Source organism: Sciurus carolinensis, chromosome 9 (genome assembly GCF_902686445.1).
Source record: "Sciurus carolinensis chromosome 9, mSciCar1.2, whole genome shotgun sequence".
Classification (NCBI taxonomy): Eukaryota; Metazoa; Chordata; class Mammalia; order Rodentia; family Sciuridae; genus Sciurus; species Sciurus carolinensis.
In genome coordinates this window covers 17,865,905-17,880,353 of record NC_062221.1, presented here as the reverse complement: position 1 = coordinate 17,880,353, position 14,449 = coordinate 17,865,905, and the positions used below count along the sequence as shown (strand labels likewise).

The following is a 14,449-nucleotide window of genomic DNA, read 5'->3' as shown; positions in this document are numbered from 1 at the left end:
ATAAGTTTGTGATTAATCTACAGCTGGCTCATCCCTCCAATAGAAACTCCTCCCCTCACCCATGCTGGACATGGAAGAAACCTAATAATGTGGTGCTAAGGATTAACTCCAGTGCCTCACAGGTGCTAGGCAAACACTTTACTCCTGAGCTACAGCTACAGCCCCGAATTCCTACTTCTTGATTAAATTATTTAAAACAAAAATAGCGACACACACACATACACAGAATGCAGAGGAACCACTCCATGATCTGACTTTTCAATAATCCTGTAATCTATTGTAATATAACCTGTCATCCCCCAAGTATTACCACCAGGTCCCTTATGGCTAAGGAGCGTTTGGTTGGGAGTATCGGAGAGTGTGTAACAAGTTTGATAGTCTTGCTTGACCTGTGTCATTTCAGGAGAAATTTGCACATAGAAAGGAAAAGATAGATTATGGACCTTTAGTAGCAAGCTGATGTTAAAATGGGATTCAAAGCATAGACATTTCCAATCAAAAAGAAAAAAAAAAAAAAAGAAATTTCTTGGGGTAAATACATGTGAAGGAAAATGGGAAGGGACCAGAGGTTGAGAAAGCGATAAGAAATAATTACTGATCTTGTCATGATCACAAAGCCCAGCCTTTTCTCACCTCTAGATCTGTATATGTGTTGTGCTTTCTGACTAGTCTGCTCTTCCCACTGCCTCTGTCCTAGACTTGAGGTCCCAGCTCAGAGGTCTTCCTCTCCAAGAAACCCTAGCCTTCCCCTCCTCAGAGGAGTCCATCCTCTGTAGTCAGGGCCACATATCATGATACTTCCCTGCTCTCTATCACATGAACCTATCTTTCGCCCTCTGGAGACAAGTGGCCCCTCCATTATAGGCTGCCTGGCCGAGGTCAGGTGCTGACAGGGATATGGGTAGGACAAGGCAGAACTGAAAAACCACAAGAAGGGCCTCCCCAGGGAGGAAACAAGGACAGAGCTCTGGATGGAGCTTTCCTTCCCAAGTTCTTCCCCTCAGCAGCCTTGGAGAGGGGGAAGCAGGGAAAGAGGTGAGTTTATAAGAATTGGGACTTAGCACATTTCTACCCCAGAAGTGAATGGGACAGGTATTAGTCGCATTTCATAAACTAGGAAGCTCAGACCCTGAGAAAGTAAAATAAATACCTTACTTGAGGGTCACAAAGGCTGAGATGGTTTACAAATACGAGCCCCTGAAGCCCTCCTAAGCACAGGAGATGAGCATTCAAGAACTACTTGTTCAACAAAGTAATCCTGTCTTCCATACCCAGGTAGACACAGATTCTGTTCTCAAGTTTGGAAATGAACAATTTGCAAAACACTCTTTTTGGGGAGTTGGGAAAGAAAGGAAAGACAGGAAACAAATTACTTTGGGATAAGATTCATTGTTGTTCAGAGTACTCTAATCAAGGCATTCTTGTGCAAAAGGTTGCTCCTGTAGCCTGAAGTCCCATTCAGCCTGGAGTGGGCAATACTTCGGCCTCTACCTTCTTTCCTCAGTCTGAGACAAGCAATTGAGCAAGTATGTAGGGCGTATCCTCAAAATGTTCAGCAGCTACTGAGCTACACTGTCCTGGTTATTCTGGGGTATGGTGGTGACAGTGTAGCAGAATGAGGGAGAGGGGGTCAAGAGCCATCCTGGGTCATTCTTTCCAAATGCTACTGAGTTGGGGCCTGTTGAGCGAAAAGTGGATTGGTTGATACTGGACAAAGATCTCTGTCCAGTTAACAAGCATGCCATTCTGCAGACTTACTCCAGGAACTCTCGAGTTCCAGCTTCGAGAACAGGGAGTTCAGAGGCCCACCCCTATGCTCAGCTTAGTTATGTCCTAGAAACTGGCCTGCTTTGAGCTTCTGTCCTAGGGAAGAGGCTCTAAAGAGCTGCAATTTGGCACTGGCTCAGGTGCCAAGTGCGAGGCATTCTCCCAGACCTCGGGGTACCTCCCAGGAATGACACGTGATGAGGGCACCTCCTCACCACAGGCCCCCACCAGAGTATAGGAGTCCTCTCACACCGTGCCTGCTGAGGCTAAGCAGCACGGAGAGAAGCTGCAGAAAGTCCTGAGCCTCAGCCTGCCCTTGAGGGTGGTGTGGCTACAGGACTGGTCATTTCTTGGAGTCCCAGTGGCAAGTTCCCAAGGCCTAAAGCCTGTAAAGAAGAGGCCCACACATCCCAAGAACAGCTGAAACCAGCTCACCCATTTATTTGACTGAGAACATTAAGAAGGACAACAAATTTAAACAATCTTTAATAAAACTCCTATAGAAAACTCAGTCACAGGGCGAGCACTCAGTTGTCTTCCCCATCATGGAGGATTGAGAGCTCTCAATATTCTTTGGAGAATGAGCAGTAGTTACGCTGGATGTTGCCAGTATTCAGAGCATCCATTTACACATTCAAACCAGTAGTTCCTATTGCACATATTAACATTATTTGCCACCTAGCACCCTACAAATATGGTACCTCAACGAATAAATTAAACATTTCCATGTGGCGAAACCATTTCAATTTGAATTAATATCTGTGAAAAAAAATCACATTAATACAAGTTTTAATAAATACAGTAAGAACGGCTGGTATTTTTACTAAAATACTGAATTTTAGGTCTGAAGTTTATTCCATAAATAGGTTCCTTTTCCTTTGCTTGCTTTCTTGGATCCATTTACTCAAGTATTATGCTCTATGAAGTCAATTCTTTCATAAATACCATATAAAAACTGTATTAATATGTGCCTCATTACAGAAGCAGCTGGAAGAACTGGATCACACAGTTAACTGAAAAGTAACTTAGGAAAAAGCTCTGCTTTTTGTAAAACTTCAAAACACAGACTGAAGAATACCAAAGAAACATCTTTTTATATAGAACTCCCACTAGAAATTTTATAAATATATATATGCAGCATATTTATATATATATATATATGTATGTATATATATATATTTGCCTCACCAGTAGATTTTCAGCAAGTCTGGTTGGAATGATGCTATCATAGTAAATAAATATTAACAAAAGAATTTATGAGTCTCCACAGGTTTAAAAGATTTCTTTTGAAAAATAATCATAAATTCAAGTTAATTTTATAGTTTACACAATTTAAAAAGGGAAGGAAGACACCTCTCTCTGAAGCCTCATTTGGAAAGTAAGAATAGTTCCCAGTCCCCAGGTGTGGAGAGCTGTTGCCTGACTGGTAACACTGGATCACAGCACTGGAAAAGAAGTATTTACACCTTTCTGGTAAAGTACCAAACACTTAAAAAAAAAAAAAAAAAAAAAAAAAAAAATCAAACAATCCCTAGTAGCATTCCTTGGCGTGCAAAGTCAGCAGGAAATGATTATCCATAATGTTGACTCATACTCATGATGAGTCTTGGAAGCATTCAGAAAGCAGAGGGTGGTCATCAGGAATTTTTTCAGATTAGGTTTTGTGGGATGACATGTTCTTAATTTAACCAAGTTCCAAAATTTCATTCCCTTTATAACATCTCTGGCAGGGTCGTGTTCAGTTTAGTGCAAGTGCAAAACGAAAATGAAAACAAACAAATACATTAGGAGCAAAGGCTGATCGTTAAGATCTGTAGTCCTTCCGAACTGTGTGGGCCATCCAATTCACTTTAGTAGTCCAGCTTTCCCTGAGCGCCTCATCAAATTTTTGCTTAAATTGTTTGAGTGCTTCTTCTTCACTCTTCCCTAAGGCAAGAGAGTCCTAAAAATGAAAGGGAAAAATCTGATTTTATATCCTCATCTGAGGAGAGCAAACAGTAAATTCTACAAGAGGTTGGCTTGGCCATGTCTTCCCCAGCTACCATCAGGCAGACCTCATGTTTTTACTTAGATATTGTCTATCGGATGGTGAACGAATAAGGTAGTATGATAATATGACCTCACCAAAAGGTTTTTCGTTCATTTGTTTTGTTTTGGTACTGGGGACCGAACCCAGGCACACCTATATTCCCAGCCCTTTTTATTTTGTGAAAGGATCTCTAAGTTGCTTAGACCTCGCCATATTACTGAGGCTGACCTTAAACTTACGATTGTCCTATCTCAGCCTTCTGAGCTGCTGGGCTTACAGGTATGTGCCACCACACTTGGCCCATCAAAAGGTTTTTGAAGATGAAATTAATTTATAATCACTGCAAGATACTCAGGTACTTTTCCAGGAAGAGGACTCAAGGCAAGTAAAAGGCACATTGTTGAAAAGCAAGGTGCTGAACAGTTGCTACTCTCTGGTCTTCCAGAGTGTGGGTAGAAGGTCACTGCCCAGCACATCTTATTAATGTCCCTTCTATTGATGGGAAAAGCATCTGGGTTTCAAGATCCGCTTTCAAAATTGCTCCTTCATGTGAACTTTTCAGATTCTTTTCCTCTTGGCTAAAGGCCATCTCAGAGGAAAGGGCTTTGTTTCACTCCCTTTGGACATTTAAATGAAATGGACAGCTCTAACTGAGCTTCATGCCCACAAAGACCAACATGCAAGGAAAAGGAGTTTGTACCTTCAGGTACTGTATATCCTTAACAGAAGTAAGCTCAGGAAGCCCTGCAGTCAACATCAGTGCAAAGAGGGTGATGAAGAGATTCCCGTGTCGTCGTAAAATCAGATACGCATCTTCACAGCACTGGCGGAACCTTCAGATGATGCAGCATATGAGCGGTGTTACAGGGGAGAAGCACATTTCATAAAGGAAAGAACACATTGTTTAGGCTTTCTGCTGGAACTGGGACATTTCTACTGAAATAAAGGTTCAATGCTGATTTTTCCTTCTGGGAAAATTTTCCCAGGACTAAAATTTACATAAACCAAGTTTTCTAAAATCATGCATATCTCAAACAAAACAAAACAAAACAAAACAAAACAAAAACCACAAAAGAACTAAATTGAAATTCTATGATAAAAGGCAATGTAACAATCCAGGCTTTTTACTTTCCATGAACATAACAACTGATTATTCAGTAAGTGATAACTATAATCCACAAGAATTTCTGAACACATTTCTGGGTTCTGCATATATGGTCTGACTCCAGAGACTAATCTCTTTACGTGTGCCATGCCTCGCCCTATACCAGTGTCTATGCTTCTGCATTGCTCCTCCCTGTAATCTGCCTTCCCTTTCTCCTATTCAAGATGGTAATTCAAGAGGACCATCCATTCTGTGCCCCTTACTTTGTCAAAGAAAAAAATGGGACAGAAACTGAGATTGTGTCTGCAGAAATGCAGACAGAACTAGAAATGATAATAGCTATAATTTGTTAAGCAAATAATATACTTTGGTCATATGATACATACCTCTAATCACAACAGCCATGAAATTTAATTACTTTTGTCCACATTTTGAGATTAAGGAAACAAGGGTAGAAAGACAAGTAAAGTGTTTTGGAACCCACAAAACACTTTGTCTTCTTCTAGAACCCAGACTTCCTTACTGCTCTCTACATACAATGAGAATAAAACCTGTAAAGCCTGTTCTCTCAGCATCTTACTGTCAAATATCTGAATAGCTTCAGAGAATTTTCTGAAATAGGTAAAAGATGGTATACTAAAACACAGTAACTTATTTCAAATTTCTATCATTCTGTCTCTTTCCTGAACATTTCTGAATTGGCACAAGGACCTGACGAGCAAACCCCAAAGCCTCCTGTTTTTGAATTGAGTATCTCTCAGATCCATATATACCTCAGTTAGTAAATGCTACTCTGCTGGTCAGATGAGAAAGTGCCAGACATGTTTAGCTTTGACAGTAAGGCAATACTCACCTGCCAAACTTTTCTGTGTTTCCTGTTTTTCCTTGTTGAATGACATGAATGAAATCATAAGTAAGAATAAAAGGCACTCTCTCCCTTTTAATGCCAAATTTAGATTTAAAATTCCCAAGAATATGTCCAAAGTCAATGTGGAAGAGCTGAAAAGCAAATGCAATTTAATTTCTCTCATTTTTCTAGAGAAAAGCAAGAAAAGCAAGATCTCTGCAGTCCTTGATTCCCACATACTACACCCACCCCTTATTCTGTGCAGAGCCCAGGGGACCACTTGGGAAGAGTATTTCCAATACTCAGGTCTTTCACACTCAATAAGAACACTAATTTTAAACTGCATATGCCCAATGGGTAAAGAGAATCTTTAAGAAGAAAAATTCAAACAAATAATAAACACATCTGATTTTTAAAAAGCCAAATAGTTCTGCAAAACAAAAAAAGTACAAACATGCCCCACTACCTCCCTTACCCTGTGTGCTACCACTCAGAGGTACTTTCTCCCCACTCTGCACATGCTTTCCCTGGTATCTCCCTCCATTTTTCTAAACATTATTTTTATACTTATTTTTTACTTTCTAATTTTAGATTACTATTCTTATGAAAAGTAAAGATTTAGTACTCTGCTAACAAAATGTCACATAATACAACACACTCATAGATTCTGTTAAACTGGCATTCAGTGTTTTTTGGGTTTTTGTTTTTACAGTACTGGGTATTGAACTGAGGGGTACTCTACTGACAAGCAGATCCACTCCCCACCCCAAGATTAGAGCAGAGATCCTGCTGCTGAGAAATATACCTGAACCAAACAATAGTGAATCTTGCCCTGCACATAATCTAGCTTCAACTGAGCCTTAACATTACTCCAACTCGGAACACTTGAGGAGACAAAAACCCCAAACCAGCAACAAGGACCCAAGGAGGAATAATCAGAGGAACCTCAGATCCCACCCCTTGACATCTACTTATATATCAAAAATAAGAAGTACCAGAACAAATAAGATAATTACACACAAAAGGGCACATGTAAAAAAAGAGGAAGATAAATCCATCTAAATTGATGCACAAGTCCAAGACCTTTAAAAGAAAACATAAGGAACAGGCAAACAAATCTCCCCTCAAAATTCACAATCTCCCAACAAAGGATCCCACTGATACGGAAGTGGATGAAATCCTAGAGAAAGGTTATAAAAAACTGATTATTAAAATGTTCAATGAGAGAATGGGGTTGTGGTTCAGTGGTAGAGCCTAATGTGTGAGGCACTGGGTTCAATTCTCAGTACTGCATATAAATAAATCAATAAAAATAAAGGTTTATCAATATCTAAAAAATTATTAAAGTAAAATAAAATAAAATGTTCAATGAAGTAAAAGAAGATCTAAGGAATGAATACAGCAAATACAGGAGATGAAAGACCACTTTAATAAAGAAATATAAACAGAGGAAAGAAACCAGTGATTAGAAACCAATAGAAATGAAAGACAAACAATCCAATTAAAAATTCACTTGAAAGAATCAATAACAGATTAGACTGCATAGAAAAGAGAACCTCACCCTTGAAGACAGGGTATATGAACTTGAGAACATAAAATGCAATATAGGGAAACATTTACAGAACATGATCAAAATATACAAAAACTCTGGGACAACATCAAAAGACCAAACCTGAGAATTGTTGGGATGGAAGCGAACAGGGAGATAAAAGCTCAAGGCATTAAGAACAGTTTCAATGAGACAGTTAGAGAAAACTTTTCCCATATCAGAAATGAGATAGATATCTACACATAGGAGGCTTACAGGACCCCCAGACAGACCGATTCAAATGAGAAGCTCTTTAAGACATATCATAATCAAAATGCCTAATTTTAAAAATAAGGAAAGAATATTAAAAGCTGAAAGAGCGAAACATCAGGTCACATTTAGAGACAAACCAATAAGGCTCACTTCTGATTTCTCAATTCAGACCCAAAATTCAAGAAGGGCTGAAATGAGATATTTCAAGCTCTAAAAGAAAACAACTGCCAGCCAAAATCACTACACTCAGCAAAGTTCAGTTTCAAATCCAAGGGGAGAATAAAAACTTTACAAGACAAGAATAAAATAATTCATGATCACAAAGCCAGCACTACAAAGAATACTCAATGATAAACTGAACACAGAGGAACCCAAAAACAAATCCAAAAGCTCCCAAATAGAGGAAGATAACAGAGAAGTAATAGAAGAATCAAGAAGTAATAGTAAGAATCAAGATAGTATTGAATACAGCAAAAAATCAAAATAGCAGGAAACCAAAAACACATACTGTCCTAACACTGAATGAATGTTAATGGTCTAAACTTCCCAATTTAAAGACACAGATTAGCAAAATGGATCAAAAACAAGATCCAACTATAAGCTGTTTATAAGAGAACTCATCTAATAGGCAAAGGCACTTACAGGCTGAAGGCAAAAGGATAGAAAAAAATATTCTACACAGACACTGTAAAGAAGCAGGAGAAGCTATTCTCATATCTGACAAAGCATATTTCAAGCAAAAATTAATCAGAAGAGAAAAAGAAGGCCATTATATCTTAGTAGAGGGAACAATCCAACAAGAAGATATAATGATAGTAAATACGCATACCCCAAATATCAGCACACCCAATTACATTAAAAAAATATTCCATGACATTAAATCTCAGATAGATTTCAACACAATAATGCTGGGTGATAACACACCCTTGTCACCAATCGATAAGTCATCAAAACATAAAATCAATAAAGATATCAAATAGACTATAAATCAAATGGACCTAACAGACACCTATAGAATATTCCACTCTTAAACAGTTGAACTTATTTTCTTCTCAGCAGCTCATGGAACTTCTTCCAAAATATACCATATTATAGGTCAAAAAGTAAATCTTAGCAAATACCAAAAAGAAAGAAAAAAGAAAAAGAAAAAAAAAATCAATATAATCCCCACATTCTATCAGATTATAATAGAATAAAACTAGAAATCAACAACACAAAAATACTAGAGATCACAAAATGGATCAAAAAAGAAATGAGAGTAGAAATCAAGAAATTCTTAGAAATGAATGAGAACAGACATACAACATATTGAAATTGCTGGGAGAGTATAAAAGTAATTCTAAGAGGAAAATTTACAGTACTGAGTGCCTACTTAAAAAAAAATAGAGAGAGCCCAAATAAATAAGCTTATGCTTTACTTGAGACCTTGAGGCTGCAATTGTGACTCAGTGGTAGAGTACTTGCCTAGCATGTGTGAGGCACTGAGTTTGATTCTCAGCACCACATAAAAATAAAAGTATTATGTCTCTCTACGACTAAAAAATTTTTTTTAAAAAAAAAGACCTTAGAAAAAGAACTAATTCCTAAATCTGAAGGAAATAATTAAGATCACAGTCAAAATTAATAAATTGAGAATTTTAAAAAATACACAGGATTAATACAATGAAGAGTTGGATCTTCAAAAAGGTAGACATAAGATTGATAAACCCTTAGCCAAACTAACAAAAGAGAGAAGACCCAAATCAATAAAATTAGAAATGAAAAAGGAGATATATCACTATAGATCCTTCTGAAATTCATAGGATCATCAGAACCTATTTTGAAATTTTATAATCCAATAAACTGGAAAATTTAGAAGACACTGACAAATTTCTAGACACATATGATGTGCCCAAATTGAACCAGCAAGATATAGAAAGCCTAAACAGACCAATATCAAGTATTGAAATTGAAACAGCAATTAACTCTTCTAAAAACAAAAACTCAGGAACAGATGGAAATTCAGCTGAGTTCTACTCAACCTCTAAAGAATTAACACCATCTTTCTTAAATTATTCCATGAAAGGAAAGGGAGGGAACACTCCCAAATACATTCTACAAAAAATAACCTTGGTACCAAAACCAAAGACACATTGATGAAAGAAAACTGCATACTAATATATCTGATGGACACAGATGCAAAAATCCTTAATAAAATATTTGCAAACCACATTCAACAACACATCAAGAAGAGAATACGCCTTAATAAAATGGGTTTCATTCCAAAGATGAAAGGTTGGTTAAACACATGCAAATCAATAAATGTAATTCACCACTTAAACAGAATTAAGGGCAAGAATCACATGATCATCTCAATATATGCAAAAAAGGTTTCAATAAAATCCAGCACCCTTTCATGTTAAAAATTCTGGAGACGATAGGGATGGAAGAAACTTCCTCAGCATCATAAACACTATTTATGACAAATTCAAAGCCAATCTCACACAAAATGGAGGAAAACTAAAAGCATTTTCTTTAAAATCAGGAACAAGACAAAGTTGTCCACTCTTACCACCTTATTCAATATAGTTCTTTTAAAATTAGCCAGTGATCAGATAAGAGACGGAAATCAAAGGGATGCAAATAGGAAAGAAGTCAAACTATCTGTGTTTTGCTGATGATATGATTTTATGTCTAGAAGACCCAAAAGTCTCCACCAGAAGATTTCTAGGGGCCGCAGATACAGCACAGTTGGTAGAGTGCTTGCCTAGCAAATACAGAGCCCTGGTTTCAATCCCCAGCACCACAAAAAAAGATTTCTAGAGCTTATAAATGAGTTCAGCAAAGAAGTGAGATACAAGTTCAACACCCATAAATTAACAGCTTTCTTATACTCCAACAGTGATTCAGCCAAGGAAAAAATAAAGGAAACCATTCCATTAATAATAACCTTAAAAACAAAGCCAAAATCAAAAACCAAATTGGGAATTAATCTAACCAAGGAGGTAAAAGAGTTTTACAATGAAAATGATAGAACATTGAAGAAAGAAAAGAAACTAAAGACCTTAGAAGATGGAAAGACCTCCCCATGTTCTTAGATAGGCAGAATTAATATTGTCAAAATGGCCATATTATCAAAAGCAATATACAAATTCAACACAATCAAAACACCAATGACATTCTTCACAGGATTAGAAAAACAATTCTTAAATTCATTTGGAAGAATAAGAGACTCACAATAGCTAAAGCAATTCTGAACTAGAAGAATGATGCAGGAGGCATCACAACAATTGATCTGAAATTATACTACAGAGCTGCAGTAACAAATATACCATGGTATTGGCATAAAAATATGCAGGCAGACTAATAGAACAGAAGACACAGAAACAAACCCACGTACTTATAGTCATCTGATACTTGGCAAAGGTGCCAAAAAATATATTTTGGAGAAAAGAGAGCCTTTTTAACAAATGGTACTGGGAAAACTAGATAGCTATATGTAGAAAAATGAAACTAGATCCCTATCTTTTTCCTTTCACAAACGTCAAACAGAAATGGATCAAAGGCTTACGTAGAGTAGAATCCTTGCCAAATCCCAGAAAAAAACATAGGGTCAACACTCCATTCAGAAGTCTAAGAGACTCCTTAACAAGACCCCTGCAAAGCATAAGAAACAAACTAAAAATCACTAAGTGGGTTGCCATTAAATTAAAAAAAATCTTCTGCACAGCAAAGGAAACAATTACAAGTGTGAAGACAAGAACCTACAGAATGGGAGAGAATCTTTGCCAGCAAATTCTCCAATAGGGGATTAATATTCAGAATATATAAAGAACTCAAAAAACTTAACACCAAAGAACAAATAAACCCAATCAATAATTGGGCAAAAGAACTAAATAGAAACTTCTCAAAAGACAAAACACAAATGGTCAACAAATATATGAAAAAATGTTCAACATCTATAGCAATCAAAAAACTACACGAAGAAAAATCATTTTACTCCTCTCATGCAATGATTAAGAATATGAACAATAAACACTGGTGAAGTTGTGGGGAAAAAGGTACACTTCTACATTTTTGATGGGACCGTAGACTAGTACAGTCATTCTGGAAAGTAGTATGGCATATTCCTCAAAAAGATAGGATGGAACCACCATATGTCCCAGCTATCCCACTCGTTGGCATTTCCTGAAAAGCACTGAAATTAGCATACTGTAGCGAGATAGTCACCTCAATATTTATAGCAGAACAATTCACAATGGCTAAATTATGAATCAATCCAGGTGCCCATCTATAGATGAATGGATTAAAAAAAATTATGGTATGTGTACATAGTGGATTTTTACTCAGCCATAAAGAAGAATGAAATTATGGTATTTGCTGATATATGTTTGGAAATGGAGATCATGCTAAGTAATGTTCCCAGTCCCAAAAAGTCAAAGTTCACATGTTTTCTCTGATATGTGAAAAAGTAAATAAAGAAAAGGAGGAAGAAAGCATAGGATATCATATTCGGAAGATCAGTGGTATACAAGGAGACTGAGAGGCAGAGCGTAGGGATGGAGAAGGGGGGCGCAATGTAGAATGAATTCTTAAAAAATCATGTTAAGTGCACATATAAATACTATAAATATAAACTACTATAAATATAAATACCAGAGAATTTTACTTTAAGTAAAGAGAACCAATCAAATATAAATAAACAGAGAAGCAAAAGGAAATCTAACAGAGTAGCAGAAGGAAAACAGGGAGGAGAGGGAAGGTAGGAGGGGCATTGTGAACTAAAATTAAATTCCATGAATGTATGATTTTGTTGACATGAACCCAACTATTATGTATAACTATAAAGCTCTAAGAAGAAATGATCATAATATGTAAAATAAATAAATAAATAAACTGATCTTCACATACTGACAAACATCTCCTGTAGAAAAAAAAATGCCTTAGTTAAGTTCTAGTTTCAACTCTTATTTTGATGTATGTCCTTAATCTGGTAGCCTCCTGAGAAAAGATGCAGAGGAGAAAGTTGGGTACAGTGGTATGTGCCTCTAATTTTAGTTATTCAGGAAGCTGAGTCAGGAGGATCAAAGTTAGGCCATCCTGGGCAATGTACAAGATGCTGATACATGAAAAGAAAGAAAAAAGATATAGAGGAGGTATAGATTTTGAGACTTTGCAAGTCTGAAAACGTCTTTATTCCATCTTCACACTTGATTGTCTGGTTATAGAATTCTAAGAAAGAAGTCATTTTCCTTCCAAATTAGGAAGGCTAACTTTCACTGTCTTAAAGTTTCCAATTTAGCTTCGATAAGATAAGTCATTCTGACTCCTAATCTCTGATATATGGTCTACTGTGTCTCTGAGAATGTTTTAAAATCTTTTCTTTATGCCTGATGCACTGAAAAGGTGAAGGGCTTTAATAAGGGTCTTTTCATACATTATAAGGACAAAGAAAATTATAAATTTTGTGCTCAGTTGACTGGATATTCATGAACATCAGTTCTGGGAAATGTTTTTTATATTTGCTTACAGAGTTCCTTTCCTTACTTTTCTCTGGAATTCTATTAGATTGATAGACTAATAGGACTAAGTCTTCCTGAATTAAGTCTCTATCACTTATATATTGATGCATAAACACACACACACACACACACACACACGGGTTGTGGGGGAGAAGAAAGAGAGTAACAGACATTAAGGCATACTGTTTTAAATCATATTGCCAGGATTTAAATCCTGGAATGTCCACTCTTTTGCCTCAATTTTCCTACCTGTAAAATGGGGATAGTACTACTACTTTGCTGTAAAGTTGTCATGAGGATTCTTCATTAACATACATAACACTTATCCTGCCACTTGCTATTTTAACTTTTTGTTTCTTCCCATTTCTAAGACCTCTATTCTCCAATAAAAAAAGAAGGCATTATATTTCATAATACAATGCCATCTCCTTTTTTCTATTTTAAAAATTATCCTCTGTTAAACTAAAGTTACTTCATTTTCCCACAGTCCTTCTTCCTCAATTTTATAGGTTTCTCTCTTTCACAGTAGAAGCTTCCTTCAAATGTTTACTAATCCAGGGACTGGGAGTGTAGCTCAGTGGTACAGTATACGTTTAACATGTACGAGGCCTTGAGTTCAATCCTGAGGTGGGAGTTGGGAGGTATCTGCTAAACCAGTAGAGTTAGAATGGTAGTTACCAGGGGTCTGGGGTGGGAAGATGTTGGTTAAAGAAAATAAAATTTCAGTTAAGAGGGAATAAGTTCAAGATAGCTACTATACAACATGGTGACTACATTTAATAACAATGTATTGTACTCCTAAAAATTACTAAGAGAATAGATTTCAAGATTCTCACAATAAATAAGTAGATAAATAATGTTAATTGGTTCATTTAGCCATCAATACCATACACATATTTTGAAATGACATGTTGTGCATGATAAATATATATAATTTCTATTTATAATTTCAATTTTAAAATATCTGCTAATCCTTGGCTAACCATTCATAATTGAGTCGCTAAAAAGCTGAAGGAAAATTCCATGTAAATGGTATGCTTGTTTGTTGCTTGATGATTTTGCTGCAGAGGGCATGGGAAGAGACCTCAACTATCTACAGGTCTTTTCACTGGAACCAATCAGATTTTCTTACATGTCTTGTGGAGAAGGATATACACCTGATAGCCAGTGTTCCTGTAGCAATGTAGTTGGAAGTGACTGTGAACTGTAACATTTAGTATGCTTTTACTTCAGCCCTATTTTTAATATGGTACCTTCCCCTCAGCCTTTTACAAAACTTAGTGTCCATGAAACAGAAGTTCCTTCAGAAAATAAATCTCCTGTGTTCTTCCCCAAGTAAGGAAGGGGACTTGTGCAAATAACTAATCCATATAAAACCTTCCAACCAATCCCATTTTTT

At 36.6% G+C, this 14,449-nt stretch overlaps 1 protein-coding gene across 4 annotated transcripts in view; it reads right to left on the bottom strand.

Moving 5' to 3' along the window:
• Window positions 1-2,175: 2,175 nt before the first annotated feature.
• Pik3cb (phosphatidylinositol-4,5-bisphosphate 3-kinase catalytic subunit beta) overlaps window positions 2,176-14,449 on the bottom strand; it is a 135,251-nt gene continuing 122,977 nt past the window's right edge. For all 4 annotated transcript variants that reach the window (XM_047564808.1, XM_047564810.1, XM_047564807.1 and 1 more), the window contains 3 exons: window positions 5,755-5,900; window positions 4,497-4,629; window positions 2,176-3,709 (listed from right to left, as the gene is read on the bottom strand). In XM_047564808.1, coding sequence (XP_047420764.1) covers window positions 3,572-3,709; window positions 4,497-4,629; window positions 5,755-5,900 — 417 coding nt within the window. In that variant the 3' untranslated portion in view covers window positions 2,176-3,571. The remainder of the gene's footprint in view (window positions 3,710-4,496; window positions 4,630-5,754; window positions 5,901-14,449) is intronic.